Genomic DNA, 24,316 nt, shown 5'->3' with positions numbered 1-24,316 from the left:
TTTTGAAACAACTTTTTGAGAAAGAAAAAACATGAGTGAATGAAATGACAAGGTCTATTGGATTGACTATGAGTCTCTGGGTAGCATAAAATGGCACGACAGTAGAGCGCGTGATGAATATGCATGACTATGACGTCACTCTTTCTACTGTCGCGCCGCCACCCTCTAGTGTCGTCCCACTAACCAATGATATTACAATTAACAAGTCCTCTTTCTACTGTCGCGCCGCCACCCTCTAGTGTCGTCCCACTTACCGATGATATCACATTTAACAAGTCCTCTTTCTACTGTCGCGCCGCCACCCTCTAGTGTCGTCCCACTTACTGATGATATCACATTTAACAAGTCCTCTTTCTACTGTCGCGCCGCCACCCTCTAGTGTCGTCCCACTTACTGATGATATCACATTTAACAAGTCCTCTTTCTACTGTCGCGCCGCCACCCTCTAGTGTCGTCCCACTAACCGATGATATCACATTTAACAAGTCCTCTTTCTACTGTCGCGCCGCCACCCTCTAGTGTCGTCCCACTTACCAATGATATCACATTTAACAAGTCCTCTTTCTACTGTCGCGCCGCCACCCTCTAGTGTCGTCCCACTAACCAATGATATCACATTTAACAAGTCTTCTTTCTACTGTCGCGCCGCCACCCTCTAGTGTCGTCCCACTTACCGATGATATCACATTTAACAAGTCCTCTTTCTACTGTCGCGCCGCCACCCTCTAGTGTCGTCCCACTTACCGATGATATCACATTTAACAAGTCTTCTTTCTACTGTCGCGCCGCCACCCTCTACTGTTGCCCCACTAACTGATGATCATCAAGTGGGACGACACTAGAGGGTGGCGGCGCGACAGTAGAAAGAGGACTTGTTAAATGTGATATCATCGGTGGGATGCAGCACATACAGTGTGCATCTACATGTATATCTATCACTTATCAGTACCGTGCGTGATATATTACTCATGAGCTTCTAGTGACGTCATAGTCATGCATATTCATCACGCGCTCCTACTGTCGTGCCATTTTAATGCTACCGAGTCTCTGCAAGTTTTTGGGGGGAATCCAGAAATCAAAGTGCGCCCTCTATAAATGACCTTTATTCCAGTCATCAGCAGTACACGTTGTTTAAACCTCGATCCCGCCTGTAACACACATTGAACTTGAGTGCTACACTTACGTATGTTCGCACGTACGTACGTACGGGGATGATGTTTCGTCGGGTCGAGAGAATGGCGGCGTGCGTGAGTGACATGAAGGCAAAGAAAATGTCTGTGAAATCACTGATTACATTGGTGTTGATTGGCTTAATGAGTATTATAGATGTAGTTGTAACAGAATCAGTGACTCGGCCACGCGGTGTGTCCTTAACAAGTAAGTATTGTCTTTATAGGACCTATCTTGAGTAACTCTAGCCCTACTACTAGTACTACTAGCCCCATAAATGTGGCCTATTTACTGGAGCTACCTCCGTAAACATAGCCTCATAAATGTGGCCTATTTACTGGACTACCTCCGTAAACATAGGCCACACATCCACATGTACAAAAATCGTGTCGACTTTGCCAAATTTTGATTTTCACATTTACTAGGCTTAGTTTGTATGATTTTTTTGCTTTAGAAGCATACTCATCCTCTTTATAGGCTAGTCAGAAAGTGCTGCCTTTTTCAGATGTCTAATTTTTGTGAAATTTCATGTTGAAATTTTGATACGCAAACGTCACATGAATGATGAACGTGTAAAAATGAATCTGGAAATTTCACGAAAAATATATAGTCGGACTCCCTATTATCGCGGCATCCCTATTATCGCGGCATGGGAAATGTCTCTTTTACAGTGTCAAAACTCCTTCAAGTGGCGATTTTCATCCAGTTCACCAGTCATCAAGGATTTTCTACCGAGTTTTATAAAAAGGACGATTAAAAATGTTGTGTCTTTCGGGACTTTTAACGATTTTAATAAATATTAACGTTTTCCAAAACTTGCAAAATTTTCCCTCACCGTGTCTGCTAAAAGGTACCGTTTATATTTTAACATAAATCTTTGATTGCGCTCTGTCCATGAAAGTTCCATTGTCTAGTTCCCATTCTTCAGCTGCAAATGTAAAATGAGGTCGAACGACGATATTTGCAGCGCGAAATCGTAACAACTTTTACGGGATCAAAATAAGCACCGCGCGTTAGCGAAAATAAAACGGCACACCGTGTAAAGTGAATGGCGCCCTCAATCGCCGATCAGTAGACTTGCCTCAATATTTGTGTTCTCCTTTCGGGGGAAGGGCAGGGTCTTAAGAAATCATCCTGCAGACATTTTGTCTTTAATCAACTTGAACGTTACAGGGAAAATATCAGACTTTATTCAGGGGGTGTTTTGGTCAAACATAAACTGTGAACAAAAAAGTTGGGATCATTATAAAAACCACTTCCCGCATACAGGCATCGTACACGGAATAAACCACACCACCCGTCAGATTTTTTAATATTAATTTAAAAAGGAAGAGTTATACTACACATAAGACAGGAAAATTCTGGAAGGTTAGTGGGCAATCTCTATTCCGAACGAGAAACGTGATAAGTACCGCGATAATACGGCGTTCCAGCCTACATCTGAAAAAGGCAGCACTTTCTGATTAGCCTATAAAGAGGGTGAGTATGCTTCTAAAGCAAAAAACCCTACAAACTAAGCCTAAATGTGAAAATCAAAATTTGGCAAAGTCGACACGATTTTTGTACATGTGGATGTGTGGCCTATGTTTACGGAGGCAGTCCAGTAAATAGGCCACATTTATGGGGCTACTCTAGCCCTAGCCCCGTAAAAGTGGCCAATTTTTACTGGCCTAGCCTACGTCTCCGTAAATAAAGGCCACACTTCATGCTTCCACCATGTACAAAAACATGTCAAACTTTGTCAAATTTGATTTTCACATTTAGGCTTAGTTTGTAGTTTATTTTCGCTTTAGAAAAGCATTCTCGCCCTCTTTATAGGCTAATCAGAAAGTGCTGCCTTTTTCATATGTCTAATTAATTTTCGTGAAATATCATGTTGAAATTTTGATACACAAACGTGTGCAAACGAATCTGGAAATTTCATGAAAAATAGACATCTGAAAAGGCAGCACTTTTTGATTAGCCTATGGTGAGTATGCTTCTAAAGCAAAAATAAACTACAAACTAAGCCTAAATGTGAAAATCAAAATTTGACAAAGTTCGACATGTTTTTGTACATGGTGGAAGTGTGGGCGATCGTGTAGTGTAGGGCCCGGTTCCTATAAGGGAACAAAATCCACTTTAAAATGATTGGACCTACCAAACTAGTTGGTGACATTCTCAATAAACAGGTATGTCATAGATAGAGGGCAGGGTTTTGATTTTTGAGGGAAATTTGGGGGTAAAATGACGATGACAGCACGACGACAACACGCGACCCAAAACTAAATATGGCGATCACTGCGCGATGTACCATGAGCACGAATGGCGCTCTGCATCGCAAGGCACAAACCGCGCAGAAAATCGCAATTTCTACCCCAAGAATCTGTTCAAAATTGCAAAACGGGTGTCATTAGAATTGAGAAAATTCTGCTTTTGATTGTAAAGGTGATTTTTGAGCAATAAAAAACATTTTGACTTTAATTTGATCAAAACAAAACAGGGGCCCTACACTTCACGATCGCCGAAGTGTGGCCTTTATTTACGGAGGTAGTCCAGTAAATTGGCCACAATATGGGGCTACTCTAGCCCAGGTTAGCTCTACTGAGTGGAGCGCTGGAACTTCGGTACCCTCCGTACAACTACAAGCGCTCCAACGAATCGGCATACTTTGACTACACATCACCGATGCGAGAAAAGGCCCCAAAAAAATTGGTAAAGAGAATACAAATGAGAAAAACAGTTACCCCGGACAGATCTACACATTCATGACATGCCATAAGACCCCTTAAATTGTTCCCAACAAGCGGTTTTGAAAAAATTACAAAATATTCTGATAAACTTACCACTCACAATTAAATGTGTCTACCGAGTTGTGCCATCCATTTCTTGGCTAGATTGTCGAGCGCGTGTGTGACGTCACCATCGAAGAAAAACAAGTCGCGTTGAATCAAAGACTGTTGCGTATAATGATTTGTGCTCCGCGCCAAAAGCCCATACGGCGCAGGGCACATATCACTACACGCAACAGTCGTTGATTCAGCGCAACTCGTTTTTCTTCGATAGTGACAGTAGGGGGTAAAGCAAATTTCTCCCCAAAATTTCTTAACTTTTTCATTATATTCTCAATTTATCATTTTTCCGAGCGTGAGCAGGGGAGCATTTACTCTACAGCCCCCCCCCCCTCCCCCATCAAATAAACACCTCTTTTTCATTTTTTTTTTCCTCTTTTTTTTCTTTTCGTTTTCCAGCAGAGTACACTGACCCTACAAAACCATGCACAAATCATTACACAGCAGATTATACTGACCCTACAAAACCATACACTACACAGTGCACATCACAGTGAAGTCTACTGACCATACTGCAACTGTGGTGGTATGGTGTTTGCTAATCCTATGGGCAAAATTGGCAGAGTGAAATTTGTTTGGTTTTGTGTGACCAGAAAGTAGGAGGGTTAAAGTCTTTTTAAAAAAAACGGCCCATACAATTTTACAAAAATATTAAGGCCATAATGGTCTCATACATGTAATTTTGCAGATGAAGCTTGAAGACTATTTGGTTTTCATTATTAAGGCCATTTCTCTTTTCCTTCCCCTTGTAATCTTGCTGACCAGATGAGCCATTCTACCGAGATTCACAATGGTTTACTTGCCTAGATGGATCAAGACAAATCTTTAAAAGTCAAGTCAACGATGATTATTGTGATTGCATGGATTCTTCAGATGAACCAGGTAAGCTACTGCACCCAAGGGTTCTGCCCATGAACAGTAGATCAAAGTAGTTTCAATGGAATCACTGCAAGAAACTTAGATTCTCGGACTCTTATTTTCCCTTATCAATATATAAAAACTATCCCAACTTTAAATTTTGAGAATGAAAATAGTCTCTTGAATAAACATAGTTTTCCCAGACTTGAAAGGAGAAAGTATTGATCTACGAGAACCCCATATATCTATTTGTATATTTGGGTCAAAGGTCACCATTGCCAGTGGTCAGCAGTGGCCATTTTATGAAAAACATGCAAAGAGGTTCTTTTCCTACATTTTTGTGACTTATTTCAGCCACATGTGGTCAATTACACCTCTGTTGAGAGGAAAATATTGCAGGTTTAGGTGAAAGGTGACCCAGTGGACATTATAGTGGTCACTATAGTGGTCATTTTATACATTTTACTATTGAGCAACCTGCTGATATTTGTGCTTTGTGAAGAACATTCTGTTTTAGTTATAATTTGCAAGTACTTGGCAATAATGGTGATCAAGATACTACATTATTGGGCCCATAAAAACACTCTGTAGGCCTTCTCAACTCAGTACAAAGCTGTCATTTTGCCACATACTTGATAACCACCTCTACCCTTTTAGGTACACATTTAAATAATGAACGGAGGGAAGACGTGATGCCAAAGTGTCTTGCCTAGCTCAACATAGCTACTGTGAGGCCATGGATGTCCACATTGATATCCAGTGACAGGCAGCAGTCTCTTTTGAGTTTAAACATTTAAATACCATTCGTAAATACCTAGGACAGTTTACCCATTGCTGTTGGTCGAGAGCCCGTCAAGTCGCCGGTCTTAAACGGTTGATAAAACACCGGCTGGCTGGTCTTAAAAACTTTTCCAGTGTCACATGAAATTTGGACTCCAATGAAATCCGGTCTCTTTTACCCTTTTATTGGTTCACAAATCCTCGGTTACACATATAATAGATCCCTAAATTCACACTACACTGGCACAGCTGCGTTCGGCACCACATCACGCAGTACGCGCAATGTGCACCAATCTCCATGTAAGGAGTTGTTTACGACTACTTGCGAGAGGCACATACCATAACATAGCTAGAGGGCTGTTTAAAAAAACATGAAGTGAACTTGTTGAACAAAATCATTCGGCTCGAGTCATTATCAGCGTCCAGACTCCAAACCGGTCTTAAGCATAGTGTTTAAAACCAGCCAAGCCCACATTTACATGTATTCCCTTAATCAAACAAAGTAACCACTTGCAATAATGAGACATAATTATTTTTTCTTTGCATTTGAAGGAACCTCAGCTTGCCCACAGGGTAAATTCCATTGCAACAACAGAGGATTCAAACCCAAGTACATTCCTTCATCAAGAGTAAATGATGGTATCTGTGGTAGGTATTTATTCATTCATTGCACTATGCCTTGTACTGTGCTGGAACCAATATGTTCTATTTTGCCATATCACAGTAAGGAGCATCCCCAAGAAATATCCCGGATAAATTACGAAAGAAATTATCTGTAATAGGCTCATTGTATCAGGTATTTTTTGTAGGATTCTGAACAATTTCCCTAGAGTCTTCCCGCGATAGAGATATCAGTATTGTCTACAAACTGATAATTTGGTTACGTGAAGATTGGGGATAATGATTGAGAATCTTGCGACAAACACGTGATGTGATGGGCCTATTGCAGATAAACTTTCTGCAACTTATCCGAGATATTTATTGACATGACTCCCAGGTGGAGAGAAATATCGTGATTATTTCTCTCACCATTAGTTGTATATCGATTGTTTCTTACCAGTCAAGCAGTTCTAAAAGCCCAGTGAGCAAAAGTGAAGTCAGTAACCATGTCAATGATTATTTGAATTCTGTAGTGATGTCATTAACCCTAACTCCCTAGGCCTTTTTGCTAGGATGTAGCCTCAATCCTGCAAAATCCTCCAATTGGCCTCATGGAAAAATAGCATATAGCCTCAATCCTGCAAATTCCTCCGCTATTTCTTGAATATGGTCCATGAAGGGGTGACCACTGCCTGAATCCTGCAAAATCCTCCGGCTATGCCTGTCAATAGGCTGAGGCAGAGGCAGTGACATCCTGGAGCAGTACGGAGGTTGTCAAGTATAATCAAGGACTAAATTTATGCACAGCTGAGCATAAACAACACAAGGTCCGGCCCAAGACCTTGACACAGTGCGTACTCCGAAATCAGCAACCCACTTTTGCCATGTAACCTCAATCCTGCAAATTCCTCCAATTTGCAAAAAGGATTTTGGAGGATTCAGGGCGGTTAGGGTTAATGTCCTTGGGTGACTGTCACTGAATTTAAACCATACTTCAGATAATTATGCATCAAGTTGTCAGATGTGCAACCATCTAGTGACCGGCTATAAACTGGCCTTTGAAACTTGGAGCCACTAGAGCCGAATTCAAATCAGGGAAGTTGTTCTGCTTAAAATGTCATCCATGCATAATGATGACAAGCATTAGACGTAAACTTAACTCCCTCCTCCAGTTTAGCATGAAGAAATGTCTTCACTTAATTATGTGTGTGTGTGTGTGTGCAGACTGCTGTGATGCCTCAGATGAATACAAAGGACCAGGAGCTACTCAATGCAGCAATAATTGCAGGGAATTGGGTAGAGCTGATCTTGAGCGTCGTCAGCAGGAAATCATCTTGATGAACCAGGGCTTTGATGTCCGACAGGAATACATCAAACAGGGCATTGAGAAGAAAGCCGAGAGAGAGGTACACAACAGTCAATTCCTCAGCGGAACGTCTAGCATTGTTCTTTCATTATGTATCAATTTGCGTCAGGTTTTCTCAATATGTAAGTTTCTTACTTATCCAGGGTATCTTGAACAGTGATTTAGTTTTAACACTGTTCTCTGTCGGGTCTGAGCCTTGAATCCAGTTTTTTAAATGAGGAAAACCCTGGCGAAAACAATTGAGGAAAAACAGTTCCACATAGTGACTCTTGCAGCAATGGAATCAGAGTAATCACAGAACCCCTGCACCAATCGTATCTCCATGTAAACTAAAGAAAATCCAAACTAACCATTACTTGTGATATGCTCCTACACAGTGAGAATACTATGCAATGAAATGAGCAAGTGCTGTCTCAACAAAATTTTAAAAATGGACATTAACTAGTGATTTCAGAAAACGTCCATTTTATCTTTACTTTCCATATGTCTGAATGTTTATTTGTAGGAATCACTTAAAAAACTCAGAGAGGAGAAGGAAGTTGCTGATCAGCTTAAAGATGAAAAAGAGAGTAAGTCAGTCCAAACTATTGACAAGTCAGCAGGAACGAAACATGCTTATAAAGACAAATTGCATCACTCAAAACAGGGACATTTTTATGTGTTTAAAAATAGGTTTGGATTTTGAAGGGCATAATTTGCAAACAAAATTGCAAAAGAGATTGTATTAAATAGTAAAGAGTTCTGTAGCTTTTGTTTATTTTATATTGACTGCCCACATTGTGATTGTGTTTTGTGGTTACTTGTCATTTGATGCCTCACAGTTTTATATAAAATAACTTCTTGTCAAAAACAGGGTTAAAGCAAGAGGCAGAAAGCCCTGAGAAAGAGGCTAAGGATGCACACAAGGCAGTATGGGATGCACAGCAAGCCGTCCTGAGAGAAGAAAGGGACAAACAACGAGCTAATGAGGCATTTGATGAGCTAGATGCAGACAGAAATGGGCTGTGAGTAGGAGGCTATTCTATAGACATCACTATTGTGTCAACATCTGCTTACTTTTGTGATTTGACTCTTCAGTATTTTCTGAAAGTGGAGATTCATAAGTATTAGAAAGTAATGGATACTTAGGTTTAGACTAGCAACATTTTTTACATAACGATATATGAACAGAAACCTCATGTAATCCTTGGTGCACGTGGTATACATTTTCGAGACTAAATTACAGAGACTCTGAGACCAGAAAACATTCCAACTTTGCTCACATGCAAAACCCAAATAACATAAAACTGTCGTACACTTATGCAAAAGATGGCCTATCCATTTTTGGTACAACTTGATATCCTTTTCTCATGAAAATTCAAAAACATTGTTTAAAGTATTGTAGTTACATCAGTAGGATCACAGTTTGTGGAGTGCCTTGGTCCAATGGTTACGGTGCTCGACTCATGTGTGACAGTACATGGGCTCAAACCCTGACAAGGGGAACAATTCATGGTGCTTGTGTTCTTGGGCAAGACACTTTACTACAATTGCCTCTCTACACCCAGGAGTATAAATGGGTACCTGTGAAGGTAGAGACCAGGATGCGCTGATCTCGAGCTGCTGCAATAACTGGTCTCATGGCCTGATGAACAGGGGTAATAACTGTGAAGCGCTTTGAGACCTTTGGTATCAAGCATGGTGGTCCAAAAAAAACGACATGGCATACTTCCGCTACTCTGAGACTCAAACCACATCTACCAATGCATGGAGAATCTTTTTAGAAGAAAAGTTAAACCAAGATCGCCTGATTCGGTCCAGTAGTTTTAGTTCTAGAGCTTATTTAGTGAAGCAAGGTGAGGGTAATTTTTGTCCTGATGAATTACTAAACCGTGCCCGGGAATTTGACTTACATTGTAATTGATAGAGGGATTGTTATGTAGTAATACCCATATGAAAGAACTGTGCTGCACAAAATAGGCTCTGCAGTAAAAACTACTGGACCGAATCGGGATATTTTGGTATCATAATTCTTCTAAAAGGATTCTCCATCAATTGGTACAGGTGGATTGAGTCTCAAGGTAGTGGAAGTATGCCGTTTGTTTTTTTGACCACCCTGTATAAGCACCACATTATTACAGTTTATGACATGATAAGTTACATAACTTAATTCTGTTTCATGTATGCATTATTGGATTAAAATACCATTAATGATATTGCTCAAGTCGTGTATTCTTTCACACTGTGTCCAACTAGCCAATGCTTCTGTGCCAGTTACGTTTGTTCAGACCGGACTATGACAAGTAACTAATAAGTTTCTATTGTCTTTATGCAGGATTACTCCAGACGAACTGGCTGACCACAAAGAATTTGATTCGGATGGCGATGGGGAGGTGTCAGAAGAAGAAGCAAAGGTGATCAGAACAATTTTTTCGGATATTCTGTTGAAACACTTCCTGTAGTTTCATTGTATTGATTAATATTTTAACATTTGACTTTTAGTCATTGTTCTCTTTAACAAGTCTGTCAGTCTGAAAGTTTGAACAATGTGATTTAAGTCATCACTGGCATGTACACGTCACTGGGCATTGTAGGTATATACCTGCTACCAAATCTGAACTTTGGCATACACTTTTGGAACACTTGGCATATTGTACTTCTTGTTGGTCTCATGTTTAGTGTAAGAAATAAAAAGTTGCTTCACTTTGATTACCGACTGGTATGACCTGAAATACATCCGTTTATACATTAAAAAAAAAGGACTGACATTTGGTTCCAAGTAGAATACATTTGAAAGGTTGCAAGACAAGTTAGGCCCCCCCCCCCCCCCCCCCCCCCCCGTGTGATTCTACTAGGATCAATGCCAGGCCCACTAATTTGTAGAGGAGAAAGTTTTATGATGTGCCATGGTCGAATTGTGTGCCACAGAATCATGTTTTGCCAGTATAGAACTTTGCTGTGTGCTCATAACATCTCTAGTATGTTGGACACACCACAATCGTGCAATGGTTCGTACACATATGATGCGAAGTACAGATAACTGTTTTTCGTTTCAATGTGCTCAAACCTTCAGCATATTGACATAGGTACCTAGCTTTGGGAAATAATGGTGTTTTAGAGTCAGTCTTACTCAATTTGCATTGATGGATACTTGTGCACAGAGTCCATATCAAATTGAAGATTTGGTTGTGTAGTCTACCCATTTGGAGCCGAGGCATGTATGACTGGAAGTACTCGTTATTAGCTTCAATCTGTGGTATCAGACAGGTCTAAAGGCATTCAAACCTAGGGCCTTCATGGTATTGAAGTTAGTTATGAGAATGTTACTCATGTCAATCCACTATCTAATAATACCATCTTTTTCCACAATATGAATAACTTACAGGTTGTGTTGGGTGGTGTTGATCAAGTAATCAAACCCACATTCACTGCGTCAGTATGGGCTGTCATTAAGGACAAGTATAAGTCTGAGAAAGACCAGGTATTTCTTTTCTCTTGCAGTTTACAAGCTTTTCCCCCTATGTTTGCATGGCTTTTGTTTTCATTTCAGGCAGTTTTAATCGGCATTGATCGATTGCCTAAAGCTACATTCATTGGCCCTATCTGGAAAAATATCAAGGAAAAGTTCAAATCACTGCCCAAGGTATTCGCTCAATTCATCTGGCTACTAATGTGTCCGCGTCTCATTACTAACCTGATGCTGTGACGTGTTTGTTTCTTCTTCAATGAAAGTTTGATTTTCATAATATCTTCTGTTTGTTTTCTCCTTTAGATCAACAGAGTACATAGTTTGGCACATTGAGATAGTCAGTTCATTTTCAGAACCACATGCACCTACAACCATAACCAAAAGTGCAAACCTTTAATCTATTGGATGTCCCCCACCCTGTCAAAATGAAGAATAATTTGACAATCACAGTTTCATTGCACATTTCAGTGCCATTCCTTGGCACAAATACCAGTCATTACAAAGCTCATTTTACTACCAAACTATAAATTTGTTTTTTTGGGGGGGAGTGGGAATGTTGCATTAAGTTTTGAAAGCAGTAGAAAGCATGTTGAGGCTTGTGGCAGTAGTGCTATGGTTTGCTAGTTTGAAAAAGATACTCATCATCGCATGTGAAAGTTGTCACCACTTTCTCTTCGTTCTTCAAAACCTCCGCATGTCTTTGTGCTTTTTTCACATGTGCATATTTTTGCTCTTTCATTTTCAAATTTTGCAACTTTTGCATATATATCACACAAAGCACACAATCCTTTTGAGGTAGAATCAGTGTATACCCATAACAGCTCCCCACCCCAGTAACGGCAAAAGCATTGTGCTTGCTGCTGTTCAGAATAAAGGTCTAAAGTGGATTGTATTGTATGAAATTTGCAGCCGATTTCACGAAAACAGTGTGTAACTTACGCCATGCCTAGGACTTACACAACAAATGTACTGCATAGCTGCGCAATAAACTTACCATCGATTTCATGAAACTTGGCGTAGCTGCGCAACGTTTTAAATAATCTAAACACCTGGGACGAGGATAATAACAGCATTTACGACGGCTGTTTGTGTATGAGTTTGTTTGGTCATGAAACAGTCATTGAATCATCTCCACCCGCCACTTTGAAAATGTTTTTGTCCGACTTTCTTTGGAATCGTGCGGCAACTCTAAAAACTCTGTCATGAGTAAAAATAGCAATTCTTTTACTTCAGACAGAAAGCTGTGAGTGTCTTGTATCAACCTTGATAAGTTGTACAATAACAGGCTCCATGACGATCAAGATTTGCTGGTAAAATAGATAGTTTTCAGTCGCTACGTCACAACTTACGCCACCCAAAATGATTGCCAAAATATGCCACCCAAAATGACTGCCAAGTTTTGCCATAATTTTTACCACAGACTTACGCACAATGAAACTTTCGTGAGATTCTCATAACTAAAATGTTGTGCAGCATTGAAATGTTGTGCATCTTGCACAATAAATTGTGGCGCAAGTGGACTTATGTCATTGCGTTTTGTGAAATCAGCTGCTGGCAGAGTGTACCCACCAAAACGGGGCTCCTATGAACAGTGATTCTGTGCTGGGATTTGTGTAAAAATGAAAGTTGGCTCAGAATCCCTATGATGAAGATTGTTAGAATTGCGCCACTAATTCATGGCTTTCAACTGACACTTGTTTTGTGTGAAAATGTTCATTATGGAATTGAGCTCAGTGATGCAGAGTTGCTTGGCCTAGGTGCTTGACCTAGAATTCCTCTAACCACGGATCCTGCACACAAGGATAAATGACTTCCCCAAATTTCTGGTTACATGCGTGGTACGGCACTTTGGTGTCGTGCATGCGCGTATGGGAGACCCGCACACACGCACAACTGCACAGTCAAATTTGTAGGGCGCCAGCTAGCTGTCGGGCGGGCGCCCATTGTTCTACATGTTCTATACATTGTTCTATGCGTGGACACGGCATATCACGCATGTAGACAATCCATTCTGTACATTTTGTACACAAGCTGAGATTAGTCGTTTATCCTTGTGTAGAGGATCCGTGCGCTAACTCATATCATTATTATGCAGCTAATTTGTGTCCCTGACTTTCTGACAACTGAAAGGTGCTGTTGTTTGAAAATGCACTGTTAAGAATGTAACTCCGAGAAACTGTGCCAAATCCCCAAAACTTTCAATGTTATTGCTTTGAGTACAATTCACTTGTATGTGTATCTAAACTGTTTGCCGGATATACAAGCATTCTGTGTCACATTTTGATTTGAGATAAATATCAAAATACTACAAAGCATCCAGATACACTCAGCAGAGAAACATTTTCTGTCAAAATGTTTTGTGTTCATAGATTATTTCTGAGTTTGAAGGGCTGGTTTGAACTGTAGTAAATAGGTCTACTGTAGCAACTGTGTGAAATCAGGCCCTGAACAGAGTAGCTTGCAACGTGATAGCGTTTTCAATTGGCTGTAAATTGCACATTTTTAGCACTGTTCTAGTCAAGTCAATCATAAGTCCAGTGAAAAGTAAATTACAATTCTAGTCACAAGTAAGGGGATGAACAGTAACAAAGGAATGCCTTTATTTCAGTTCATTTGAATAGCTAGTGACTTGACTTGGGACTAGATGGCTTGTGATGGACTTGACTATAACATTGGGAAATGCTAAAGTTTGTTTGTAAAGCCTAGTGAACACTTCATACTTAAAAGCTTTCGGAATGTGCAGACTTGTCTAACTTTGCCTGCCATAGGTGACCCCAGAGGATCCATCCCCTGTCCCCTCACCTCCAGAAGATGTCAATGAGGGTGATGCATCAGAGGAGGATCTAGACATGGGTGACCATGGCGACATGAATGATGAAGATGAAGAGGACTTTGCTGATGAGGATGATGAGGATGAAGAATTTGACGATGACCTGGATGAGGGAGAATTGATGGAGAAATATGCCAAGCATCGGGCGGATTATGAGAAGAAGAAAGAAGTGAAGGGAAAAGGGGAGGATGGAGAAGAAATGCCAGAATATGATGAAGCCACAAAGAAACTTATAGAAGGTATCTGAATGTGGTCAAGGGCCGGTAGTAGTATGGATCATGCACAGGAAATTTGGATGGCACTATGCAAGATGCGCGTTATGCAAGTTGACGCTCAAAATGCCGATGCACGTGGCTGGTCTGTAGGAAATGACGTCATTTCAGAACGATCTATTATATAACAGAATATGGGTGATCCCATTGCACCTATTAAAGTACGCACTTGACATGTAGACTGGGACCTTGAGTACAGAAGAAAAAAAAACCATGCAAACAAGATCAGACCAACTGTACTTGCTCTTTAGCCAACAAACTTTTCTAAAATTTTCATGAGGCAAAGACAAGATCCTCGGTATTTCACCATCCAAGTTTGGGGTCTCAATTCAATTTTTAAAGGAGACTTTTCTTCAATATCTTGCACCTGGGAGTGAAGCCAAGTGATTTCAATTTGAAGATAAAGACTAGACTGGTGCATGTTCAACTTCTTGCAAAGATTGACCCTTCAGTAGTCTGGAGGCATGACCATAGAGAATGTGTAGCAATAGAGCTAGGTACCAGACGTTAGTTTTGAAACAGTTGATTGATGCAGTACTAAGGGTGTTGGACTGGTTGTTTCATGTGCCAGTCTATTTTCTTGTGTTGCATGTTTTCAGTACCTGAAATTTTGGAACTGTCACACACAGTATTGAGAGTCCCAAATTTTCGGACTAGGTGACATGGTGCTCAAGTGTCCTTCAATTACAGTGACGTTTTGGCATTTTTGCTTGAGGGTGTAGTTATACACAGACTCTCTAATATAATCCTCACTGTTACATGTTTGTGTTGACCTGTAATGTTGGTCTTGATTGTGAAAATGTGAGAGAGAAAAAGGAACTTGTGTGTCATTGCTGCCAGGCACCCACACAGGTTGACATGACAGGTTTGTGCGGATACTTGGCGGTACTCTGTGCACATGGGTCATTCTATCAATTTGGGGTCCACTTTTGTCCAGTCCTATTTACACCTGACTGTAATGTATGTTTTTGTACAAAATGTTGGATGTACTCCTTAATGCATTCGGTTTTCAAGAGTGATTATGTAAGCAAACTACCAACCCAACAATTTTTTGAAATGACCCACGTAGAAGTGAGCACATGCACCATTGTTCTTATATGCTGGCTGTCATAAGTTGGCCAACCGTAACAACTACTAAGGAATAAGGAATCAGACTTGACTAGACTGTATAGGATCCACCATCTTTGATCTGATTTTGTTCTCATTGGTAGCAGTGTTGCCCTGGCCTTCCTCCTATGTTACTTGGTTGTAAATCACACTGTCGTGGGATTGAGTTTCAATCTCTATTTGTACTCTAGATTAGATGTCAGGGATTTTCTTCCCACCTCATAACTGACCACTGCCCCACACTGTTCCTTCATTTGGTTTCTTGGTGCCTGTTAGCTGTAGTACCATGGCTGTGTAGACTGATATGAGGACTGAATTTGTAATTGATATCTGGTTCAAAGTTTAAAATGTTGATAGAAATGTCACAGTACGTAAATTTTTCAGTTTCATGTAATTTCTCACTAGAAGTAGTTTATCCTAAACCCATGTTACCTTGAACTTGAAAAAATATGTGTATCGATTTGCTAAGACACATTACCTCGAACTGGAGCAAATACTTGTGACATTTTACCTACATAATTCCCATTTTTATCATGGACTGAATCAACGTGGCAACGTGTTGCAGCGTAGATAAGAAAACCAGGCTCTTTTTCGTAAACTTTGTTGATACAAAAATGAGTTTCTTTAGGCCGCATAAAGCTTCAGTGATTTACTTTGTTTTGTTTGTTTTTTTCTCCTGTAGTTGCGGATGCAGCCAGAGAGGAATTCAAGGAGGCTGAGAAGCAAGTCAACGACCTCAAGAAATCAATTGAAGATATAGAAAAACTGATGAACGTGGACCTGGGCCCACAGCAAGAGTTTGAACCATTACAGAAACAATGTTATGAGTACACAGATAGAGAGTAAGTCCTAGCCGTAGATTCCATGAGTGAAACCAGCAGAAACAATGTTATGAGTACACAGATAGAGAGTAAGTCCTAGCCGTAGATTCCATGAGTGAAACAAGCAGAAACAATGTTATGAGTACACAGATAGAGAGTTAGTCCTAGCCGTAGATTCCATGAGTGAAACCAGCAGAAACAATGTTATGAGTACACAGATAGAGAGTAAGTCCTAGCCGTAGATTCCATGAGTGAAACCAGCAGAAACAATGCTATGAGTACACAGATAGAGAGTAAGTCCTAGCCGTAGATTCCGTGAGTGAAGCCAGCAGAAACAATGTTATGAGTACACAGATAGAGAGTAAGTCCTAGCCGTAGATTCCATGAGTGAAACCAGCAGAAACAATGTTATGAGTACACAGATAGAGAGTAAGTCCTAGCCGTAGATTCCATGAGTGAAACCAGCAGAAACAATGTTATGAGTACACAGATAGAGAGTTAGTCCTAGCCGTAGATTCCATGAGTGAAGCCAGCAGAAACAATGTTATGAGTACACAGATAGAGAGTAAGTCCTAGCCGTAGATTCCATGAGTGAAACAAGCAGAAACAATGTTATGAGTACACAGATAGAGAGTAAGTCCTAGCCGTAGATTCCATGAGTGAAGCCAGCAGAAACAATGTTATGAGTACACAGATAGAGAGTAAGTCCTAGCTGTAGATTCCATGAGTGAAGCAAGCAGAAACAATGTTATGAGTACACAGATAGAGAGTAAGTCCTAGCCGTAGATTCCATGAGTGAAACCAGCAGAAACAATGCTATGAGTACACAGATAGAGAGTAAGTCCTAGCCGTAGATTCCATGAGTGAAGCCAGCAGAAACAATGTTATGAGTACACAGATAGAGAGTAAGTCCTAGCCGTAGATTCCATGAGTGAAACCAGCAGAAACAATGTTATGAGTACACAGATAGAGAGTTAGTCCTAGCCGTAGATTCCATGAGTGAAACAAGCAGGAACAATGTTATGAGTACACAGATAGAGAGTAAGTCCTAGCCGTAGATTCCATGAGTGAAACCAGCAGAAACAATGTTATGAGTACACAGATAGAGAGTAAGTCCTAGCTGTAGATTCCGTGAGTGAAGCCAGCAGAAACAATGTTATGAGTACACAGATAGAGAGTAAGTCCTAGCTGTAGATTCCCTGAGTGAAGCCAGCAGAAACAATGTTATGAGTACACAGATAGAGAGTTAGTCCTAGCCGTAGATTCCATGAGTGAAACAAGCAGGAACAATGTTATGAGTACACAGATAGAGAGTAAGTCCTAGCCGTAGATTCCATGAGTGAAACCAGCAGAAACAATGTTATGAGTACACAGATAGAGAGTTAGTCCTAGCCGTAGATTCCATGAGTGAAACCAGCAGAAACAATGTTATGAGTACACAGATAGAGAGTAAGTCCTAGCTGTAGATTCCATGAGTGAAGCCAGCAGAAACAATGTTATGAGTACACAGATAGAGAGTAAGTCCTAGCCGTAGATTCCATGAGTGAAACCAGCAGAAACAATGTTATGAGTACACAGATAGAGAGTAAGTCCTAGCTGTAGATTCCATGAGTGAAGCCAGCAGAAACAATGTTATGAGTACACAGATAGAGAGTAAGTCCTAGCCGTAGATTCCATGAGTGAAGCCAGCAGAAACAATGTTATGAGTACACAGATAGAGAGTAAGTCCCAGTCGTAGATTCATTGAGTCGAACCAGCAGTAACAAGCAGTTATGTATTCATTATATATACAGCATTGATAATCAGTTGGTAATTAGGACAAGCTGTAGGTACACCATTTGACCTTTCTTTAACCTGCAAATAAAGTATGTGGAGCACCATTTTAAGTTGGCCTCATTAAAATGTCTTCTATATACAACAAGGTTGCATGTCATCTCTCCTGAAATACACCATTCAGCACAAAATGTAGTCAAAATTCCCCTTTTTTTGGCACACTTAAAACTGTATATTAAGAAAAGTTAATGAGTATTTTTGAACATCATTTTGGGTACATTCTGTCTAGTAACTGTTACACCCCCAACTAAATAATGCGCATGCAGACATGTTCAACTAGTGTGGAAATGAGGTGTGGTGATAATCTGATAAAGTGTGTATAATTGATTTAATGCGATGTGACCAAAAATCTTTAATTTTGTGTTACTTAAATTATATGCAAAGTTAACAATGTATTGATTCCTGCTTTCTGTTTTTAGGTATACTTATAAATTATGTCCATTTGACAAAACATCACAGCGGCCTAAAGCTGGTGGTTCAGAAACTCAGCTAGGGTAAGTGTCATATGTATGTATGCCCAATCGACCTTGTCATGTTGGTCATTCTTATGTCAAGCACGGATCCTCTACACAAGGATAAACAACTTCCTCCAATTTTTGGTTAGAGGTGTGATATGGCACTTGCGCATCGTGCCTGCGCGTGCGCGAGACTTGGCGCACAACTGCAGTCTTTCAGTGGTCAAATTTCTTTCAGGACGCCAGCTGTCGGCGATCATGGTGGGCGCGCATTGTTCTACATGTTCTATGCGCGGACACGGCATATCACGCATGTAGACAAACCGTTTTGTACATTTTGTACACGAGCTCAGATGAGTCGTTTATCCTTGTGTAGAGGATCCGTGTGTGTCAAGTATGGAGTAACACGCAACTTTTTCCCCCTACTGGTTTTTCTGCACATGCCACAAGAATTGGACGTGAGACGGGTAAAGACAATGCAATGTGACAGTTTGTCTGACAACATCCCCATGTGTGGGAACACATTTCAATGAATATTTTCAACAAAGAAGTATGGCAGTAATACTTGAGAAAAATCAGGGAAATCATTGTTGTCTGTCACATTAGGGGACTCCACTATTACACTTTCTTTCATCCAAACTTATCATTACACTCCCAAATGACAAACTTATATAAATTTCCACTTTGTCATGTATTAATGAATGAGAGTAAAAACACTGTGGCTTCCTTTTCCTTGCTACTTTTTTGTGCTAAAGACTAAGTTTAGGTGCTTACTAAAGATGGGTAATGAGGGTTTTTAGCTAGTAAAGATTGGAGCAACTGAACATTTCTTTCATGAGTGCATGTATGGGCAGTTGCATCTACACAAATCTGGATGCATAGATAGGCAACTGCTATGCAAAATCAGTATTGCATACTATTAACTACATCTGATTTGCAGTCTGAAGTTTGACCTTACTTAGCTATGTTAGGCTGGTCTTACTGAACCGCAGAACTAAAAATTAACAAGTCTAAAAAAATAACACTGATTCACGGAAGACATCCCCACAGCTGCAGTATGGCAGGGCAGATTCTCAAGCATACCTATGTTAATGTTGTTTTTGGTTTCCTTATAGGAACTGGGGCCAGTGGGAAGGGCCTGATGAGAATAAATACAGCAAGATGAAGTATACTAGGGGCAGGAATTGCTGGAATGGCCCTGATAGGTCCACACTGGTAAGATTCACTCAACATATTGATGGAACCAGGTCTATAGCTTGTTGAGTTTTGCATAGGTAATGTTAGAAATGCAGACTATTGATGTATGTGTTCCTCCTGAAACATTTCTTTTTAAGGTCACTAGAGCAAGAGTGAAGCAAATGCAGTAAAGTGTCCTGCTGAGGGACACACAATCCTTGCTGGTGGTCACAATATGATTGAATGAATTTGCATTGGAATAATACAAGCATTTTGTGCCCAGTGCTTTCAGTAGCTTGTGAGAAAAAGCTACAGCTTCTTAAGCTGACTTGTGTGAGACTTGCATCCCTGCCCACGATCCTCTTCCCCACCAAGTTTTCTAGATTCAGCTTGCTGATTCCAATCACACATAATCAGGGTGTTTCACTGTCATCTCCTGACCAGTACAATACATGTATTATGTCAGCCACTTACAATTCTTTTTTTTCCCTTACAGGTCATTCTACGTTGCGGCTTGGAAAATAAGCTTGTGTCAGCCAGTGAACCTGAACGTTGCACTTATGAATTTCAGTTTGAAACTCCATCACTATGCACAACAAAAACAGACGTGGAGACAGGAGAAATAGATAGCCATGATGAGCTATAACCATGGGTATTGTCAATCGGGGTGGGGGTCTGGGTGTAAAGAAATTGTTAGATGTCCTTAGACTTGTTGAAATTGATATCCCGTGCCTGTGTTTGGAATCATTTTAGGGGTTATTTTATGAGCTTTTGGTGATTGGTTGGCCCACTTGATTAGCCTCTTTGATAATGGAAGAAACAAGGACTGGATATTGAGGCTTATTTGCGAACGAAAAAGTTGGCGATGGGAGATTTACAGGCTGAGGAATGTACCCAAGGTTAAATGAGCTATATTCACCAGTTGGAATGGGGTGTCGTTTAAGGTTTGTCAAGTGAGTTGCTGGGATTTGCGAAGCAAAACTGTAATTCTGAACCTTCACATTGCATTCAATGGTTATTTTCTCTGTATTTTTAACCAGTTCGCGCTGGGATTATTTTGACATTGACCGGACCCAGGCACAGGATTGTTTTTCACAAACCTCGGTGCCAGATGGGCTCAGGTCATCATCTGGGGGTAGCACACCCTGATATTTCTGGCCTCGCTCGCTGTGAGCAGGTCGCAGACAGATATTTCTGGCCTCGCTCGTTGTGTGTTTATCCGTCATCCGTTCCGAATACCGCAAAACTTTTGCGTGTATACATGTCATCCAACGTGAACTGGTTAATACCCTGTATCCCATGTGTAAACAACCATGACCCAAGAACTTGCAGCTTGCCAAGCTACGAGTCCGAATTCTGGTAAGATTGATGACCTGTCTTGAATGGCATGGTGCCTGGGAATAGCCGTCCAGTTGCTGAAGATTGTCTTGGCATTGGTACACTTCTGTAAAGTTGGGATGCACTCCTACATGGGTAGTTTCTACAAGAGTGATTATAAATAGCAAAGTAATACCCAACAAATTTACACTAGTTTGAAGTCATTCTTAGTGATATTTGAATGGCAAAGTGCCAAGGTAACAGGGTCAGGAAAAATGTCACTTTAGACCTAAAATTTATAGAACGACCCATCTACATTCAGCTTAAAGGCTAGACTTGGCCAAGTCTGGGTTGTGCTCGGTCTGTTAAATCCACTCACATCGCATATCGCATATGTCCTTACAGTACATAACGCGCGCCCTCATGCGTCGAATCCGGACCATCATGTTAAAAACGTACATGTACATGTTATTTTCAAGTGATGCAGCAATTGCTAACTTTTGCACCACATGTATGCACATATTCTGCAATACATGCACACACATGTACGTGTAATACGCGTGTTGTACAGTGTACTTAAAGGCTGAATTGCACACCGTTACTAAATTACATGTATTTGAAAATGTTTATGTCTCATCATGTGAAAGGATTTTTTTAGACACTAAATGGATGTTCAAAATACATGTACAATGTGAATATGTAAGTGTCTTAAATCATGTAAATTAGTTTTTCTAATTTTGTATTGCAATACATGTATTTCTATCTTCATTGAAAATCGTTGCATTGTAGTCCAGTTTGGGATTGCTTTGATTTGCTTAGATTGGATGGTAATTCTTCAATCTAGACATTGACACATTAGGAATCATTAGTTAGTTTCACAGTCTAATAGGGGCCATCCATAGAGTATGTATACCAAAATGCTGACTTTGTAGACTCCCCCTGTATGTACTACAGTTTCAACCCACTTCTCATACACTGTACATTTCCGGTGTACATGTACATGTACATGTATCGTACATGTACATGTATTGTACATGTACCTTACAAAGCATTACGAATGCGCTTCGCTTACCACAGCGGCTAATTGAAGCAGTCTTTTATTTAGTAATGTCAATGTCTCTGAATTGTAATGACCTCTATAGGCGTTGGCTGGCAGTGGCATTGGCCAAATCTAAATGGTGGCAGAAGGGAACAGTGTTATGATGCTTTTCGATGCATGAAAGCTGGTCCCGGTAGGCATTAAATGTGAGAAAGTACATTGATTTCAAGACAATTTATTAAAAGCAAATTATTGCTCTGCGTGGGTACACATTGGCTTGGACACCCCTCCCCCTCTGTACGCATGGTGTACGCAGTGTTAACAAAGCTCCCTCTTCCACCCCTCCACCCTCGTGCATACATACTTTATGGATGGCCCCTTAAGGGTAGTTGAGGGTGGACATCGTAGAGTCACGTCTTTTTTTGGGGGGGGGGGTTTGAGGTGGCAGCAAGTCATTTTTTGCAAGGCCAAGTCAAGTCACAAGTCATTGTTTGCAAGTCCAAGTCAAGTCACAAGACATTAGGTCCAGTCACAAGTCAAGTCACAAGTCATTAGGTCCAGTCACAAGTCAAGTCACAAGTCATTTGGTCTAAACACAAGTCAAGTCACAAGTATCTTTGTCCAAGAACACGTCAAGTTGCACATTATTTTGTTCAGCTGTAATAAGCTAAAAGAACCTGGCGTCAACTTAAGAGTTATTTTGAACATGCCTCCTTAATTCCCCTTTTTCAGTGTGTTGCAATTACTATTCTTGTAGTTTATCACATTCTGTCTAGGACAGATTTGCAAGTACTAGAGGCTAGAAGTTATTTAGATTCAATAGCCATATGAAGCAAGAGTTTGTACGCAGCCCAGAATGACCGAAAATCCATTCGCGGTTAAGCCCCCCCCCCCCCCGAAAAAAAAGTCACAGCGCGACTACTCACCGCTCATCGTGGGTTTTAAGGTGCCGCACGAAATTGCTCGTTGTGTTTGGGCCATCAGTGACAGTGGATCCACTTATTTTACAAACAGCAGACCTAGCGTCTGACTTGGGTTGGTAACAAGTCATTTTTTGCAATCCCAAGTCAAGTCACAAGTCATTGTTTGCAAGTCCAAGTCAAGTCACAAGTCAAAGCTGGTATTTACAAGTCAAGTCACAAGTCACAAAAATAGCGACTCGAGTCCGACTCGAGTCCAAGTCACATGACTCGAGTCAGCAACTCTGGGGTTTACATGACTGCATATTTACTTATTCATTGTGCGATTTCTCCATATGTTTGAACAGGTTGCTGATAGCCTAGCTTACACAAATGTCAGTATTTCTTTATGATTTTCTGTACTTTCGGGTAATTTCTATTCTTCATAAAATTGGTCAATTCATGGACCACCCATGGTCCACCCATGGTCCACCCATGGTCTGAAGCATACTCCTTTTTTTTTTCTCCTGATGAATTTTCTATTTGTTTATTTAAAAATAATTTTCTATTTTGGACCTTTCCACCCCTCTGAGAATATGCTTTTATTTTGGTGTGCTTTTGCTCTCATAATACATTTTTAAAAAAAGAAGAGATCAACGAAATTATTGTCGGACTGAAAATAATTGTCGGACTGAAATTTATTATTCCATTTTCGAGGCGAATTTACTTTTCCATTTTTGGGGCGAATTTATTTTTGCTCATTAAAGTGATTTCATTTTCTATTGCTAGAAAAATAGTAATTTAAAAAACAAAATCTATTTTTCTGTGTTGAAACTTGAAAATAGCACAGGGAGAGTAACTTAAAGTAATATCCACGTCAAAAAAAGGAGTCCGAGATAAACCAAAATATTAACTTATCATCGTTGGTGATGGTTCTTGTGCTTTTTAACCCTAACCCCCTTGAGTGATTTACTAGAAACCTTCTTCACTTTTGCAAATTCCAACACCATGGTAAACTCTACACCCAAACTGTTGGGACTCCGAGTATGGTGGTATGCCTCACCCCATGTAAACAGGCATGCAACTTTTCTTTGTAGCCGCTGATATCCTTATTTTGTACTTCTCATGAATGCCATTACAAATTGAAAAACACTGTACAAAGTCTTGTGTGGTTTGGAATTTCCTCGTTTTTTAATTTTTATTTTTAATTCAGAGTTGCGTGCCTGTGTAAAAGCATAATCCGTTTACTCACTTCAACAGATTCCAACAAAAAATGCAGTTGGATTTTGAAGGGTTGGGAATTGTTAGGTTAATGTTAAGCCTAGTTTCTATATCAACGTTAAGCTTATGCAGATTGTGCACAGTGCACAGAACCGTCTGCCGATAGCCTTTCTGGGTTGTCGGTGACATTTCCGGATGAAATGTTTCCATATGTCTGTGTTTCTTATGTCGATATGGCAACTAGGCTTTACAAATTTCCAATCTAACCTCAGACCAAATGAAACAGAAGTAAT

General features: G+C 40.3%; 1 protein-coding gene across 3 annotated transcripts; it reads left to right on the top strand.

The window, feature by feature from the left end:
• The first annotated feature begins 1,111 nt into the window (after nucleotides 1-1,111).
• Nucleotides 1,112-20,734, top strand: LOC119742881 (glucosidase 2 subunit beta-like). 3 transcript variants are annotated; one of them, XM_038219116.1, is made up of 13 exons: nucleotides 1,112-1,377; nucleotides 4,767-4,883; nucleotides 6,192-6,287; nucleotides 7,464-7,645; nucleotides 8,111-8,174; nucleotides 8,459-8,609; nucleotides 9,920-9,998; nucleotides 11,135-11,227; nucleotides 13,822-14,122; nucleotides 15,945-16,104; nucleotides 18,336-18,410; nucleotides 19,487-19,586; nucleotides 20,044-20,734. In XM_038219116.1, exons 1-13 carry the CDS (start codon nucleotides 1,212-1,214, stop codon nucleotides 20,191-20,193), a joined length of 1,734 nt encoding a protein of 577 aa, XP_038075044.1. In that variant the 5' UTR covers nucleotides 1,112-1,211; the 3' UTR covers nucleotides 20,194-20,734. The 3 variants fall into 3 exon arrangements, with proteins under 3 accessions (XP_038075044.1, XP_038075043.1, XP_038075045.1); XM_038219115.1 differs by lacking the exon at nucleotides 11,135-11,227 and adding an exon at nucleotides 10,970-11,065; XM_038219117.1 differs by lacking the exon at nucleotides 11,135-11,227.
• The last annotated feature ends 3,582 nt before the right edge of the window (nucleotides 20,735-24,316 follow it).

This window comes from Patiria miniata, unplaced genomic scaffold, assembly GCF_015706575.1.
Source record: "Patiria miniata isolate m_02_andy unplaced genomic scaffold, ASM1570657v1 HiC_scaffold_6, whole genome shotgun sequence".
NCBI classification, from domain to species: domain Eukaryota; kingdom Metazoa; phylum Echinodermata; class Asteroidea; order Valvatida; family Asterinidae; genus Patiria; species Patiria miniata.
The sequence above is the reverse complement of the archived record's forward strand: the minus strand, read 5'-3'. Positions and strand labels throughout refer to the sequence as shown.

Bases quoted from the DNA above. Each gene is read 5' to 3' on its own strand.
- LOC119742881 (XM_038219115.1), top strand. From the start codon at position 1,212: ATGATGTTTCGTCGGGTCGAGAGAATGGCGGCGTGCGTGAGTGACATG. The intron at 6,288-7,463 runs GTAGGTATTTAT...GTGTGTGTGCAG, and splicing joins AGTAAATGATGGTATCTGTG to ACTGCTGTGATGCCTCAGAT. The intron at 19,587-20,043 runs GTAAGATTCACT...TTTCCCTTACAG, and splicing joins GCCCTGATAGGTCCACACTG to GTCATTCTACGTTGCGGCTT.